The sequence below is a fragment of the Neophocaena asiaeorientalis genome, unplaced genomic scaffold (assembly GCF_003031525.2).
Source record: "Neophocaena asiaeorientalis asiaeorientalis breed wild unplaced genomic scaffold, Neophocaena_asiaeorientalis_V1.1 scaffold268, whole genome shotgun sequence".
NCBI lineage: Eukaryota > Metazoa > Chordata > Mammalia > Artiodactyla > Phocoenidae > Neophocaena > Neophocaena asiaeorientalis.
This window is the reverse complement of record NW_020173979.1, coordinates 3,079,015-3,095,810: the sequence shown is the minus strand read 5'-3', so window position 1 is coordinate 3,095,810 and position 16,796 is coordinate 3,079,015. Positions and strand designations below refer to the sequence as shown.

Here is a 16,796-nt window from a genome sequence, read left to right as displayed (position 1 = left end):
TCAGGCAATGCTCTCCACCTCCTGGGAGCAGGCGGCTTGGGCAGTCCCTGTGGCCCAAACGTGGCTGCACCCTCCTACTTCCCTGCCCATCAGGCAATGCCAGCGAGAGGTTCAAACTCCCTGGACATGTAAAGTTTTCCACCTTTCGGCACAGAGCCGAGATGTGGGAGATACCCAGTGAATACAAGGAAGATTTCTCTTGGTTTCTGGACATTGTAGTTAAAAGAATCAAAGTACACTAAGGTCCAGAGGCGTCGGCCCTATTTCTGAGCAATGCCCAAACCTAGCTCACACAGGCTTCTGTTTTTTGATCCCCAAATCCAGGCCAAGGTGCCAGGGCACAAAGCTACTCACCCTTTCTTCAGCCAAATAAAATCCATAGACACATCTTCACAATGAAGCTTGAAACCAGTCAAGCACTTTTTTTTATTAAAAAAAAAAAAAGAAAAGTCTAATGGTAAAGTATATAGTCTATACATGCTACAGCTAATTCATTGTTCATCACCCCTCCCCCCTCACAGTATGTATCCTCATGTATTTTTCGTGTGTGTTAAAAGGAAACAAAGACACCACCAGAATGTGTCAGCTTGCCAAGGGTATGAGGAGTGCTGAGATGTCCAGAGAGCCCCAGCATCACCCTGTGAGCAGACGCGAGGTGGTGGGGCAATGCTGTCAGAGCCCACTGCTCCTTGAGGGATGCAAGAAATGGCCTAGTTACTTTGGTGGCTCCCTGAAGCAGGAAATGTGGGTTGCAGCCAAGGTGACCAGTTTGTTATCACCCCGTGAGTGGAAGGGGTGCCGCTACTAACAATTACATGGGCACAATGTCACAGACGGGCATACACTGGGGTAAAATATGGACACCTTAGTTGTGTTAGGATTGCTTATTGCCATCATAAGCCTGGTGGGTGCACCTCCTCTTGTACGTTTATAGAAGACCTGAAAGTGAAGGCTACTGGCTGTGGCACTGGGTTTGGCCTCTTCCAGGACAACAGAAGTTGAGTCCCTTGTTCCTGATTGGAGCCAAGAAGGCCTGTTTGGGAGCAGACGATAAAAACGGGAAAGGTGGAATGTTGAAACACAATGGGTGGCTTGAAAACTCCACAAGGTAGCACCAGAAAGCAGACGTTACCCCGTGGGGCTGGACGGTCAAGTCTGTGAGAAGGGTCCTCAGCAGGTGGTCCATGAGCAGACAAAGACTCTGGAGCCTCCTGGTTTTAACTCTGCAACTCCACAACTCTGTCTGTGACCTCCACAGGCTAAGGTCCATCTAGACGTTAGAAGCTTAGCCAAGTTAGAAGCAATTCCTCCAGGCTAAGGGAGGGCTTGCTGCACCCTCAGGTCTCAATGCAAGCCAGTCTCCTACTCATTCAGGCAACACTGTTTGGCAATAGGGAATCTTCGACTACGGACTGGTATGGTTGTTTGCAGCAGAAGCCCTGAAGGATGGGCCTGACAACCAAGGAGAGGACAAGACTGCCACATGTGACTCAGGCTGTTACATATACATTGTCACAGCCCGAAGTGAAGGGCAAGACCTGACCCAACACTTAAAAACTCAGAAACAATGAAAGGATGGGAGCCAAGCCAAGGCACGAATGTTCTTGTTCTTGATGATGTTGAGTTGCCAGCTACCTGAGGCCAGGAGCGATTTCTACTTCATCCCACTCAGTGCCGTGTACTCGGTACAAACTAAATAAATACTAGACTGTCCATCCCTCAGCCTAAGAGTAGGGTCTTCCAACCTTGGGGAGATTTGGCATCTGTCCTTTAATGTGGCAAGTTTGTTTTCCTACATTCTACCTGGTAAGGAAATCCCCTGTGGGCCCAGAAATGTTTTAAGGCCAAGAACTTTGTCTTAAGAAATCAATCACGTGGACAGGCTTTGTGGAGGACATGTAACACGACTACTGGAAGCCTGGTGAGGCTCTAGCAATTTCCCGGCAGGGCAGGGCATTAAAAATGGTTTGAGCGGCAGCCCAGCTCCCCAAGTCTCATCCTGGGACAAGGACATAAACCCACCAAATGGCAAAGAAATTCTGAGTAAAAAACTTGAGTAAAGGCCTATTTTATCAAGGGGTGGTCCTAAAACGCAGATTTTCCAAAGATTTGGCGTTATGACTACAAGCTGTAGTTTTGCCCTAGGGTGTAAGATAAAATAGCCATCCCAAGAAAGTATGCAGGGGTGAGGAAAGCAATAAAACCCATCCTTGCCTGCCTTTCTGGGCTGGCATTTGGCCTGTGACCTACGGACATGTGTGATCGTGGGGTCAGGAGAGGAAAAACCTAAATTGAGAGGGAGGGTCACCTGCTTCCCTGGAAGCACCATGAACATGTCATTGTTGATGGCAGAGGAAACGTCATGGGCACTGGGGAGAAAAAAGTGGATTCAAGTCTCAGCTTGGTCAATATTTGGATGACGCTGACTTCAACCTCTGAACCTCAGTGCTCTCATGACATATTGGGGCTGACCCTAGGCACCTCACAGGGTTGAAGTGAGGATGAGATTAAAGGAGGGAGCGTGCATAGGCACCGGTAACCTGCCCGGAGGCTGGCACGAAAGTTATTCCTATGGCCCTGGACATTTGCCACGGTGGTGACTCCAGGGGATTTTGCATCTGCTCTATCAAATGTGCACAGAATGGTGGCTACAGTCCTGGATGGTATCAACCTAAGCCCCCAGGTGAAGACAGCTAGAGAGAGCCATTGGCCATCAAGACCGTCCCTTGCAGCTGCCTGGGGAAGTGCCCTCACCGTGGTAGGAGGAGCTGGAGAGAGGAGTCCTCAGGCCACAGATGTGTCCTGAGGAAAGAACAGTGAACAGAGAGAAATGTGGCTTTAGTACCTTCAGTTCACGCCAGAATAATAACAATAAAAAGGCTGATTACTTTTTCATGTGCAGGGAAAATTTTCTATCCAGAAAAAGGCGGAATTAGTCCACTCCCACCCAGCTGACCCCTGGGAAGAGGAAATGAAGCCAAAGACAAACGCCTTCAGTGGGATCTGCACCCGAAAATCAAAGCTCTTCACAGCCAGGCACGGAGCCACTCGCAGCCTGGTCTACACCCAGCGCCCAGTACATAGTAGGCACTCGCAAAATACTAGAAAAGGTCAATGAAAGCTGAGAGATAATCAGAAAAAAAATTTTTAGAGTTTTGTCTTTTGAAATGTAGTCAAATCCTGCGCAACAGCTTCACGAATGGTGTTTAAACCAAAATGGGTCAAAAACTCAGGAAAACGTGCTGTGGGGCCTCCTCCCGAGTGAGGGGACCTTGGAGGGTGGATGGCCCTCTGCCATTCTCCCTTCTGCCCCTGGCTGCCATCTTCCCCCCAAGGTTCTGGGAACAGGGCTGGGGGCAAGTGGGCACGGCAGGGCACCTCAGGGCCCTGTCCCAAGACTCTCGGGGTGTGGGATTTACAGACCTACTGAAGGAAGGAATAAAGATGCGATTGTGGATCAGTAAAGGACCCAGAGCCCATGTGGCAGGGAGGAGGCGTGGAGAGGGGAGGGGAGAGTGGAGGAGAGCTGTCTGCACATAAGTTTTGGCACTGCAGGTAGACGGCGAGCATCCCTGGGAAAGCTGCTCTTGTGGTCCCAAAAGCATAGCAGCAGATGACTACCCTGCATGAGAGATCTCTGGGGGCAGGGCCAGAGGGCCACTTCCTCTCGTTCTGCAGAGTAGGGTGGGATGAGGAGGGGTGCTGCATTCTCACCCCCCAAGGCAGCCTGGACCCCAGGCAAGAGCTCTGGGCTGGAAGCCAGAAACCCTGGGTCCTGATTCTCGTTCTGCAGTGTAGCTGTGTCTCTACGTGACTCAGTGAACCACATCAGTCAAAATGGGTGCAAGGGCTGCCCTGGGTTCCTTCCAGTGAGACCACAGAGAGGGAGAGTGTATGGAAAGAGAAAAAGAGAAAACGACTCTTCGAGTGCCAGAGAGGAGCAGGAAGCAGCAGCAGAGACAGGAGGTTCTGCCTGGCCCCCGGGTCCCCGTCTCCTTATGGGACTACTGCCTACTCTGCCCAGTTTGCTGGAGACTCCGCTGCTGGCCCTTGAGCCACCAGGATCCCTCAAGGCTGGCATGTGAGACCACCTTGGCTCCCTTTGCTCCATAAGTTCTATCCCCTGGGGTGGGCACCAGCATAGGAGCAGGAAACAGGGCTCTGTGGCAGCACTGGGGCCGTGGGCAGCCTCTGTGTGGAGCAACCATATGGGGTCCAGGGCAGCCTTCAGTAGATGCTACAATGGGTTGTAGGGGTGCTGGGTGTGGGAGCAGCCACCCGGCTCCCACATGCACAGCCCAGGGCAGCCAGCTGGCATCTCCCTCTCCCCGCCTGGTTTGCCTCTTACAGGGGAAGGGCACAGGCATGGAAGTCAGGCCAGCCTGAATGCAAATCCCCTTTGCTCCGCTTCCAGCTAGTGTGCCCTTGGGCCCATTGAACCCGTCTCCTCATCTATAAAACAGGTGTAATAGTATCAGAGAGGGCTGCTGTGAGGGTTCAGCGTGAATGTAAAGTGCCAAGTACAGCGTTTGGCACCTACTAGCTACTCAGCAAAGAGGAGCTCCCAAGGGGCGTGGCTTGTGAACAGTCCCCTTATTCAAACAAACCTTGAGATTCTTGCTCTAGGTAGGCAGAAGTGAAAGGCCCCCCCCAAAGCGGGCTGGGGATTGTTTAGAAGCCCTGGGTTGGACCCCAGCCTGCGGCAGGAAAAGTGGAGCATGCTTGGAGCTGGAAGTACTCCTTTAGAACTGATCAGGGTCCCAGCACAGAAGGGAGGCAGCGTGGCTGGGAGGACCTCCAGGCCCACTCCTGGGGCAGCTGCATCTGCTTGAACCTGAGAGGCCCGTGGACCTGAGGCCTCGGGGAAGACACCACCTCCCTGGAACTGGCAACGGAGCTGACTTCTACGGGATGAAGTTCTTTCTGGGACCAGGCATTTTGGAAACTGAGTGAATCAAGTTGCTTGACATGAATGAACTGGGTGGGGTGCTGGGTCGGTAGAGGGCTACCCATATACTCTGCCTGATCCGATCAACAAGAGACCCTTCCTGTAGTTTCTCCAGATGATGGATTCCGGTCCTAGAGACGTCAGAGAGTCATGGTCCAGCTGTTGGGTGGGCAGGGAAGCTGGGTGGCAATGCCACTGGCCTTAAGGCAGGGATGCTGAGTAGAGAGAAAGGGGTGTGGCCTCTGAGCCTCCAGGGGATGCTGTGATGGGAGGGATCCCTCTCCACCCAGAGAAGGGAAGAAACCACAGTATTCCAGTCTTCCTTCCTTTGAAGCTGCGTGGAGGATGCTAAATTAAGAGGCATATTAAATATGCAGGTAAAGCCGGCAGGGTCGTGCAGGACGTCCAGGCAGGAAGGGAGCAGGCTAGGGCTTCTTTCTGAGATAGTTGGAAGGAATCCACCCCTCCCAGGAGGGGGCCCCGCTTTGCACCTGGCAGAACCACCAGCCGCTGCTGTTCTTTTCCCGGACCTCGAACACCGTCCCCTCCTGGAAGCTGCTGGTACCTTCGTCTCCTTCAAAGTTGGCCACGGCCACATACAAGTCCTTGGGGCCGTCTGCATTGGGGAAGGGGGCTGCAGCCACTTTCTCCTTGTTTTCTCCCATCTTGCCCATCATCCGTGGCCCCAGCCCACCTTTGCCTCGCATGTCATCCTGCCCCCCTGAGGAGTTGGAGAGAAAAGGTTTGGCTTTTGGGGGGACAAGCAGGGCCCGGCCTGGGACAGGAGCTGCCTTGCCTTCAGTGGGCTCCCGCTGCGGCCCTCTGACCTCTGGAAGGGGCCTGGACGACGAGGAGGTTTTCTTGGGGGGTGGTGGTCTCCGAGGAGGGACCACAGGTCTCTGCTGGGAAGCCTCTTGGAGAGGGACTGGCACATTCTTAGGCACAGGATCTGCGGTCTTGGCCGGCCTTGGAGGGGCTCTGCAGGACGTCTCCTTTGGGCTGAGCCCATCCTGTTTGCTCGTCCTGTCCTGGGCACGGCCAGGCCCCTCCCCTGGGAGGAAGCCACGGCTGATGGCCACGTCCTGGCCTCCCCCAGCCTGGGGGCTGCTCTCTCCGTCCAACGAGGGCTTCTCTTGGGACTTGGCAGGCCTGAGCTTGCTCCTGAGGTTACAGATGTCCACTTGGTCTTCGCCCTGAGGTGGCTCTGTCCTGGGGGAAGGAGCTGGTTTTGGCCTAACCTGAGGTTTGGACTTTAAGAAGGGATTCTGGGGAACAGCTTCCGTTCTCTCCTCCGGTGGGTCAGCTTTGGATTTGGAGACAGGTCGGAGGTTGGGCTTCTTTACTTCCTTGGCCAATACTTTATGGCCACACTCCAGCCCCATCTCATTTTTCAGCTGGAACAACTTGCTTTTGTCAGGTTTGGACTCTGGTCTCCTGCTGTCCCGGGCTGGAGGCGTGTGTTTGGTTGGGATCATTGGCAAGATCATGCCAGGAGGCTTGGGTGAAGAACCTCTGAGCTGCTCCATCCTCTGTCGCTCCTGCAGCTCCCCTTCCGACTTGATGATGGATTCTTTCCGGGGAGGGAGGCTGGGCTTCTCCTCCAGGTCGGGGTCCGAGATCTCCTCGTAGCCTGCACACGAGGACGTGTCTGAAGATGCCTTCCTTGGGACCTCCTTACCACCCTTCCAGTCTTTGGACCATGGCATGGCGGAGTCCACAGCCCCATGTGGTGCATCGGGTAGGGGCCGGGACGGGCCGACGGCTTCACTGCCCGTGCAGTTCTCCACTGCTGCCGCATCTCCCAACCGGAGCTGCGTCACCTCGTTGGGCAAGGGAGCCAGAAAGTTGGGTCTTGAGGCATTGCTGGTTTTCTTATACTTATCGATGAAAGTCGCTGGGGCCCACCCTTCCTTATCTTCAATCTGAATGTACCACCAGCCGCTCAAGTTCTTCTCGATCACCTGGAAGGGAGGCCAGAGGAAAGCACTGAGTAGGTATGGTGTCAGGGTCAGTGGGCCGGGATGGTCTGGGAGAACCCGCATGCAGCTGGGGTTCTGGAATCAGGGATTTTACATGTGTCAGATTCCCAGACAATATCTATGGGGGACCATCTATGAGACTGCTGTGTATCAGAAACATCTTACACGGGGGTAGGTGCTCGTGTAATTTTGGATTTCCTCAAAATCAGTCCTTGAGATATGAACTTGGGTGTAGGTAGTTAATCTGAGAGATGATTCCAGGAAGCCCAAGTGAGGAACTGAGGAAAGGGAGAGCCAGTTAGGAGCAGGGCCAGTGGGGCTTAATTTAACAGGGATCCTCTGAGAGACTGTGCTGAATCAGACGTTGGGGGTGGGGACACTTATCTCCTGACCCCTAGTCCCTCCCCCTCCCCAAGACATTAACCCTCCCCCTTTCTGGGTGATGCCCCTAGGCGGGCATAGGAGGTAGGAAGCAGTTGCGGGGCTGGGATACGGGGCAGGCCGCCAGCGGTGTCTGCTAAAATTCTGAAGAAGTTCAAGGCAAACCCCTGATACAGCCCAAACTAGCCTTGATCGCTGCTCCTTTCAGTTGGTTTATATGCCATGCCGTATGAAAAATGTGCATCCTTAAATGTGGGGATCCTAGCCCACGTTTAGGTACAGGGGAACTGATGCTGATGGAGGTACCACAAACTCATCTCATCTCCCTCTCCCTCTGGGATACACGCCCATTGACTGGAATGGCGGGTGGAATCACTCATGTTATTTAATATCTTACGTTTCCTGTCTCCTTTTTGTTTAGTACCATGTGGCTAAATTCACACGGGTGAAAGGGGCACACGCTGGATGTTACGGGCTGAACTGAGTCCCCCCCAGATTATATGTTGAAGCCCTAACCTCTGTACCTTAGATTGTGACTGCGTTCGAAGACAGAGCCTTTTAAGAGGTAATTAGGTTAAAATGGGGTCATTAGGGTGGGCCCTAGTCCACTATGACTGTTGTCCTTATAAGAGGAGATGAGGACACACAGAACATCCAGAATGAGGGCCGACCATGGGTGAACACAGAGAGAAGGTGGCCAGCTGTGAGGCAAGGAGAGAGGCCTCAGGAAAAGCCAAACCTGCTGACACCTTGATCTTGGACATCCAGCCTATAGAACATGAGAAAATCCAACTCTGTTGTTTAAACCACCCAGTCTTCTGTGATGGCAGCCTGAGCAAACTAATAAACAGCGATACCACAGCAGGCTCTGTGCACAGGAGAGCTGGTTAATGATTACAACCACCTGATGAGATGGGGATTGTCATCCCATTGTACAGATGCAGAACCAAGCCTTGGGAGAGCTGAGGAGCTTGCAGAGGGTCACGCAGAAAGTCAGTGGTCGAGGCGGGAGTCAAAGGCAGCCTGGTGGGCTCCAGAGCCTGAGGCTTTACTACCCAGCCCTGCCCTGGAAAGTGGACCTTGCTTGGCGGGGGAGCCGTGCCTGAGGTGAGAAAGCGCTAGGGGCCGAGGGCTGTGGGTATGGTCCTGCTGTTGCGCTCTGCCACCCAGATCAGAGAGAAAGGCAGCCACAGACCCAGTGCAGGAGCAGAGGCTGGCCTCTGGGGCTACAGTCCTGGGTTCTGGTTCCGGCTGCCTCAACAGCCCTGGGTAAGCCACGGGCCTGAGATGCTACATCACAAAACAGAGAGGATGGTTAAGAACAGTAATGCCTACTTGTAGGGTTTCCATGATGACCACATAAGCTAATGCATGCAATAGCACTTGGTAAAGGCTGAAAGGAAAATGTTACCTATTAGTATTAAATTACAGGGGAGAGCACTGAGAACGCAGCAGGCATGTGGCAGGCATACACTTAACACGTCCCACTGGAGTCTCTCCAGGAAAGGGTACTGATAAATGGAAGCCCTTTACGTGCTGGTGCCCAACATCTTATCAACACTTGGTAGCTCTGGTAATGACTGAAGGTGATTCTGGGCATACAAGTCATTGTCAGCACATCCATGAATTCAACAACTGTAAGACTAAGTATGTACGTGAGCAAATGAAAATAGAACAATTAATCAAAATGAAATCTATCAATGAGGATTTGCTAAGCTTACACTCTACCATGTACTATGGCAGAAGCTCTCCACATTTGTGTCCTTAATTGCGATGTATGGGAGTTTTCATTTACTAGATAGAAGCTAAGAGCTATTATGAATACAGTCAGTCATACCTAATTTAAAAAAATTTTTTTTAAATTAATTTCTGGCTGCATTGGGTCTTCGTTGCTGCGCGAGGGCTTTCTCTAGTTGCAGTGAGCAGGGTCTACCCTTCGTCATGGTGTACAGGCTTCTCATTGCGGTGGCTTCTCTTGTGGAGCACGGGCTCTAGGCACGTGGGCTTCAGTAGTTGTGGCACGCAGGCTCAGTAGTTGTGGCGCATGGGCTCAGTTGCTCCACGGCTCGTGGGATCTTCCGGACCAGGGCTCGAACCTGTGTCCCCTGCATTGGCAGGTGGATTCTTAACCACTGCGCCACCAGGGAAGTCCCCAGCACTTTATTGCGCTTTGCAGATACTGCACTGTTTTTTTTTGCTGTTGTTACAAATTGCTCATTTTCACAATATTTTAAACTTTTTCATTGTTATTATATGTGTAATGGTGATCTGTGGTCAGTGATCTTTGATGTTAGTATTGCAAAAAGATTATGACTTGCTGAAGGCTCAGATGATGGCTTCCATTTTTTAGCAATTAAGTTTTTTTTTTTTTTTTTTTTTTTGCGGTACGCGGGCCTCTCACTGTTGTGGCCTCTCCCGTTGAGGAGCACAGGCTCCGGATGCGCAGGCTCAGCGGCCATGGCTCACCGGCCCAGCCGCTCCACGGCACGTGGGATCTTCCCAGACCGGGGCATGAACCCGTGTCCCCTGCATCGGCAGGCGGACTCTCAACCACTGCGCCACCAGGGAAGCCCCACAATTAAGTATTTTTTAATTAAGGTCTGCACTTTTTTTAAAAAATAAATTTATTTATTTTATTTGTTTATCTTTGGCTATGTTGGGTCTTCGTTGCTGTGCGCGGGCTTTCTCTAGTTGCGGCTTTCTCTAGTTTCTCTACTCTTCAGTGAGGTGCTCAGGCTTCTCATCGTGATGGCTTCTCCCGTTGCTGAGCACAGACTCCAGGTGCGCGAACTTCAGTAGTTGTGGCACACGGGCTGTGCCACAGGGAAGGCGGGTCTGCACATTTTTTTAGACATAATGCTATTGCACACTTAATAGATTATAATATAATGTAAACACACTTTTATATGCACTGGGAAACCAAAACATTCATGTGACTTGCTTTATTGTGATACTGGCTTTATAGGGGTGGTTTGGAACCGAACCTACAATATCTCCAAGGTTGGTCTGTAAAAGCAAATGCAAAGTCACAAGAATGGAGATGAAAGAATATAGCCTGGGCTTTAAAACCAGAGAGATTTGGGATCAAATCCCAGCTCTACCACTTACCAGCTATGTAACCTTGGACATTTACCTAACCTCTCTTTTGTCTCAGATACATTTGTAAAATGGGCTGGGGACTTCCCTGGTGGTGCAGTGGTTAAGAATCTGCCTGCCAAGGCAGGGGATATGGGTTTGAGCCCTGGTCTGGGAAGATCCCACATGCCGCGGAGCCACAGATCCACTAAGCCCGTGCGCCACAACTACTGAGCCCGCGTGCCTAGAGCCCGTGCTCCACAACAAGAGACGCCACCGCAATGAGAAGCCTGTGCACCACAAAGAAGAGGAGCCCCCACTCGCCGCAACTAAAGGAAGCCCACGCGCAGCAACGAAGACCCTACACAGCCAAAAATAAATAAATAAATTTTTAAAAATAAATAAATAAAAATAAAATGGGCTGAATGTATCGACCTCTTGGGACTTCTGTGAAGATCAGTTATGAAGGATGTAAGGTACTCAGCACAGATAAGTGTCTGTATCATCATTATCATCATATCATCATTAGTAAAACATGTTTTGAAGATATATAGACCAAGCAAGGAATCTTGGTATTCCTTGTAGCTCCACTGCTAGAATACTGTGGTTCCATTAATGAATTCTGAACACTAAGATGATGTTGAATTGAACCAGGAAGCAAAACTGGAGGAGAAGAAAACAAAGGATACAGTGTTTATCATAAGAACTCTTGGTTAAACCAAAAACTGTAGGGTCAACTATTTCTCACTCAAGTCCTTCAAGTCATCACTAGCAGAACCTATGCTGACATCACAGAACAATAATAAAGCAGAGAAGTTTCAAGGATGGGTTACATTTGTGCTTCCTGGAAAAGAATGCTGGGTATGTGAGCTATTTATTGGCTCAGCTTTAGCAAAAACAGACAGAATAAAAGCCAGAAACGAGACAGGGGAATGGTTCTGGCTGAAGTGCGGGTGCAGCCTTGGAGGGAGACTCCCCAGCATCTCCAGAAGACCCCAGGGATCCATTTACTCCCTACTGCACACAGCGTCAGCCGTCAGCTTCAGTGCATCGTCCGGAACACCTTGAGCGGCCCTAGGTGGATTTCGGAATGCTCTGAGCCAGGGAGTGCTGGTGCGTATTGGCAAATGCCCTGTTTGCCAGCACGCTCAAACAATGGTGTGTGTTTGTACAAAGTGCTGGAAACTCATTGTCTTAAAGGAGAAGGTTTTATCATGTTCTTCAGTGCTCTTGGGAAAAAACAAACAAACAAAAAAACTTTTATAATATGCAAGCCAGACTTCTGGTTTCAAGATGGGAGATGGAATGAACAGCAGTTTCCCCTTAATGCAATAAAGCCAGGAAACAAATGAATGTCAGTAGAAAGCCAAGCGCAGAAAGAGGAAGGGGAGAAGTTAGTGGACTAGGAATTGTGAGGAATCACTGATGGGCAGAAGCTGCAAAGGGGGGCTGTGGCCCAGGACTGCTGCAGGGGGTTTTGTTGCAAAAGGTAGTAGCAGTGTGAGGCCTGCCAGACTTTGAGGGGGTAGAATCTGAGACTAGGAAGGCCCAGGGGCAAGTGACAGGGAATTAACTGGGATACCACGGCAGAAGCAACAAGGCTGGTTGACCCCTCTATGCCCTTTGTTCCATTCCTGTAGGGTAGGTGGTATGAAGGAGGTGATTGCTCATGAGTGGAACAGTGAAAGAATGAGCTTGGGTCAGAGACAAGACACTGCTCAGTGGCTGGCTCAGAAGTCCCCGATCTGGCACTGAAGCCAGTGGAAGTCAACCAGCCCCTTGTGTACACTCCCCAACTGGGCTGTTTGACAGCTGCCTCTTCTTGTACTGCCCAAGACAAGTCCTAACACCATGAAAAGAACTGAAATAAATAATGCCAACACCACTGCAAAGGATTTACAACCGAGGAGAGAGATCATGAACAATAACATATTTAATATCCTTATACAGATATAGAAGGGCATCGACATCATGAAAGAACAGGCTATTATGAAATGAGAACACGTAACTATGAAAAAGAATCAATAAGTGCTCTTGGAAATAAAAATGATAGTTGTTGAAATAAAATAAGAAACAGACTGAATTGTTAAAGAGCAAATTAATGGACTAAAAGATGAAGCAGAATGCTCTAGGAATGCAGTACAAAGGGATGAAGGTGGAAAATATGAAAGAAACGTTAAGAGACGTGGAAAATAGGGGCAGAAGCTCCCATATTGTTTCATAACCATTCCAAAAGGAAAGAATAAAAAGAGTGAAGAGAGTCATTATTTAAAGAAGTAAAAGTGATGGACTTCCCCGGAGGTCCAGTGGTTAAGACTCTGTGCTTCCACTGCAGGGGGCAAGGGTTTGATCCCTTATCAGGGAACTAAGATCCTGCATGCCATGCGGTGGGGCTCCCCTACCCCAACAAAAAAAAGAAGTAAAAGTGGGAAAATTTCTAGGAAGATCTCCTGAGTCCTTAGATTGAAAAGACCCACCACATGCTGAGCAGGATATAAAAATAAAGAAACATACCTAGACATGCTTTAGTGAAACGTCGGCATTTTAAAGACAGTGAGGAGCTCCTGAGAAAATCAGAGAAATGACAGCTAACGAAAAAGAGAACAAGGACCAGGTGGAGAGTAGCTGCTTCCTAGCAACACTAGATGCAGGAAAAGAATGGGACAATCTATTCAAAGTGCCAAGGGAAGATGACTGGAATTCAAAACTCAGTCACTGAAGAATGAGGGGAGAATATTTTTCATAATGTCAAGAAAGCATTATGTACACAAATGAGGGCCTGTCCTTAGTTAAGGATTGAGATGTATGGTCCCATAGAAGCTAACGGAAGGGTAGGAAGGGACACCAGTGTGAACCTGGGGAGGCTTCCCGGAGGAGGCAGGGATTTGAAGAATGAGGTGGATTTTGATATGCCAAGTTCAGTTCTAAGAATGGCCTTGAGAGCCTTCTATAAGAAAACACGTAGTGGGCTAGGAGCTGGGTTAAAGGAAGGTTAAAGGCAGAGAGAGCAAGAGAGGTGGGGAAGGGCCAGCTGAACCAGTGGAGTTCAGAGGAAAGCAGTGAAAATAAGGCTGAATAGCAGTGGGAGGAAGAACAGCCCTTGATGTGGAAAGATGTTAAGAGACAGGCATATGTTTCATGTCAGAATAACATACATGTTTTAGACAGCAAAATGGGGGAACTGGGCACAGAATTATCTTGAAGCACAAGCAAGATGCCTTGTGAGTTCTCTCTGTGGATTTGAAATTAGAAAGAACAGATTGGGAGGAAAAAAAAAGGAGCAGATAAAAAGCCTTTTAGAGCCTTGGAGGTATTTCCACCGTCCCCTCAGTTTCTCTGTGAGGATTGGGATTTGCATTTTAAAAAATTAGTTTGACAGGCTTCAACCCAGGTTCTTTAAACACCCCTGCAGACAGCCCTCCTGCTGTCTGCATGGATTAAAGGACACTTGGCTTGAGGAGAACCTTCTAGAGAGGTTTGGGCAGAATCAGTGGTGGTGAGACCCAGGATGCACCTTCGGGAAGTCTCCTCCTCCCGGGCTCACTGGGCAGCTGCCCTGGGACTTGAGGGGGAGGTGGGGGGGTCAGGAGGTGTCAGAGCGGGAGGGAAAATGGTGGGTTCTTTGGAGGCCTAGAGAAGTGACTAAAGACCCTTAGGACACGTGCCACACTTACGCACTGGCTCAGTAATCATTTGTTCACTCTTTATTTCCTTCATTCATTCAAACATTCATTCATAAAGGAATGGCTCTCTGAGCACCTACTGTGGACCAGCCCCAAGGCCAGGGTTAGGGACGAGAATGAAGAAGAAAACACTCCCTGGTTTTCTGGGTGTTAGCAGGAGGCTAGTGGGGAGATGGATTTTCATTGATTCAACAACATTTATTGCAAATCTATCACGTGCCAGGCACTGTGCTAGCTGTGGGGATACAGAAGTAAAAAAACAGATATGGTCTCCATCCTCCTGAGATCCCCCAAATACTGGGCAGATAAACAGCAGGCTGTCAATAGCCCTGGTTCTAATCTGGAGACAGACATGGGTTCAAATCCTGACTCTGCCACCTTTTGGCTATGTGACCTTGGACAGCACCTTTTTTCTGAGCCACAGCTTCCTCCTCTGAAAAATGGGAATTGTAATAGTCCTGCCTCACAAGGGTAAATGACGATATGATTAGGCAAGATATGGCATGTGAGGTGCTTAGTGCAGTGGCCGGCACCTAACTGCTATCCCATTACTTACGGGCTTTCCTGGAAACATGGGAAACACCTTCAAGCTCTAACCCCATGAGAAAGAAAAGAGAAATGGGAGGGGAGAAAGGATTTATGATGGCCTTTACGCAGAAAACGGAGTAGACAAGCAAAGAAGTGGGAAGTAGAGGGGAGAGGAGAGGCAATCAAGGAAGGAGGAGGTGATAAAAAGAGGCAAATCTATAGACACAGAAAATAGATCAGTGGTTGCCTAGGGCTGGGGCAGGGGCACTGAGAGGGATTGAGGGGACGTGGGGAGGGACTGCTAATGTGTACAGGGTTTCTTATTTGGGTGATGAAATGTTCTAACGTTGATGGTGGTGATGGTTGCAAAACTCTGTAATTAAACTAAAAACCACCGAATTTTATACCTTAAATCACTGAATCGTATGATATGTGAATTATATCTCAATAAAGCCGCTACTAAAAAAAAAAGAACACAGGAATAGGAGATGGTGCCTAGAATCAAAAATCACAAGTAGTACAAGCTTCTGTACAGCAAAGGAAACCACAAACAAAACAAAAAGACAACCCATGGACTGAAAAAAATTATTTGCAAATGATACGACCGACATGGGCTTAATTTCCAAAATATACAAACAGCTCATATAACTCAACAACAAAAAACCAAACAACCCAATTGAAAAATGGGCAGAAGGTGTAAACAGACATTTCTCCAAAGAAGACATTCAGATGGCCAACAGGCACAAGAAAAGATGTTCAACATCGTTAATTATTAGAGAAATGCAAGTCAAAATCACAATGAGGTGTCACCTCACATGGGTCAGAATGGTCATCATTAAAAAATCTACAAATAAATGCTGGAGAGGGTGTGGAGAAAAGGGAACCCTCCTACACTGTTGGTAGGAATGTGAGTTGGTGCAGCCACTATGGAGCACGGTGTGGAGGTTCCTCAAAAAACTAAAAATAGAGTTGCCATATGAGAATGGCATATATCTGGACAGAACTCTAATTCAAAAAGATGCATGCACCCCAATGTTCACTGCAGCACTATTTACAATAGCCAAGACATGGAAACAACCTAAGTGTCCACTGACAGATGAATGGATAGAAGTGTGGTGTGTGTATACACACACACACACACACACACACACACACACAATGGAATACTAGTCAACCAGAAAAAAGAATGAAATAATGCCATTTGCATCAACATGAATGGACCCAGAGATTATCATCCTAAGTGAAGTAAGTCGGAAAGAGAAAGATAAACATCATATGATATCACTTACATGTGGAATCTAAAATATGACACAAATGAACTTATCTATGAAACAGAAACAGACTCATAGATAGACAGAATAGACTTGTGGTTGCCAAGGGGGAGGTAGGCGGGGAGGGACAGACTGGGAATTTGGGATTAGCAGATGCAAACTATTATATATAAGATGGATAAACAACAACGTCCTACTGTATAGTACAGGCAATGATATTCAATATCCTGGGATAAACCATGACGGAAAAGAATATGAAAAAGAATGCGTATATACGTATAACTGAATCACTTTGCTGTACAGCGGAAATTAATACAACACTGTAAATCACCTATACTTCAAAAAAATAAATTAAAAAAAAAAAAAAGGAATCACAGGTAGACAAAGTGAGACCACGTCCACTCACCTCAACCTTCAGGCCCGCCTGGAAGCTGATGCCATCGGGGATGGTGGTCTGGAATTCAGCAATGGTGTAATATTCTTCCTCCACTTGGGGTGGGATGGGAGGCTTGGGCAGACCTCGAGGCTGGTACAATTAAACACAGTGTTAAAACCACTGTAAGTTCATTCCCATGGTGCTGAATGGGAGGCGCTAAGGGATTGGGGCACACAATCACCCTCAAGGGGGCTCTGGCGGACCCATTTGGATTCTAGGACAAAACAAAGGGGACCACTCAGATCATCGTCTTCTAGATAGGTCACTGGACTTTCAGCTTTAGGGCAATGAGAAAAAACATGGGACATTTGCCTACAATCATGAAAATTTGGGGCAAGACAATATTCTCTGAACTTAAGAGGCAACAAGTGTTGTGAAATGAACACAGGTTTGCAGGTTAGACCCATTGGTGTGACTTTGGGCAAATCCCTTCCCCTCCTGGAGGCCTGAGTTTTATCTCCTGTAGAATGTGGGTAATAACAGGATCTACCTGGT

The 16,796-nt window shown here is 48.9% G+C and overlaps 1 protein-coding gene across 1 annotated transcript in view; it reads right to left on the bottom strand.

The window, feature by feature from the left end:
- Positions 1–389: 389 nt before the first annotated feature.
- Positions 390–16,796, bottom strand: part of SH3PXD2B (SH3 and PX domains 2B) — a 67,023-nt gene continuing 50,616 nt past the window's right edge. Inside the window, exons 10-11 of the mRNA XM_024753430.1 lie at positions 16,272–16,391; positions 390–6,909 (exon numbers count right to left, since the gene is read on the bottom strand). Coding sequence (XP_024609198.1) covers positions 5,374–6,909; positions 16,272–16,391 — 1,656 coding nt within the window. The 3' untranslated portion in view covers positions 390–5,373. The remainder of the gene's footprint in view (positions 6,910–16,271; positions 16,392–16,796) is intronic.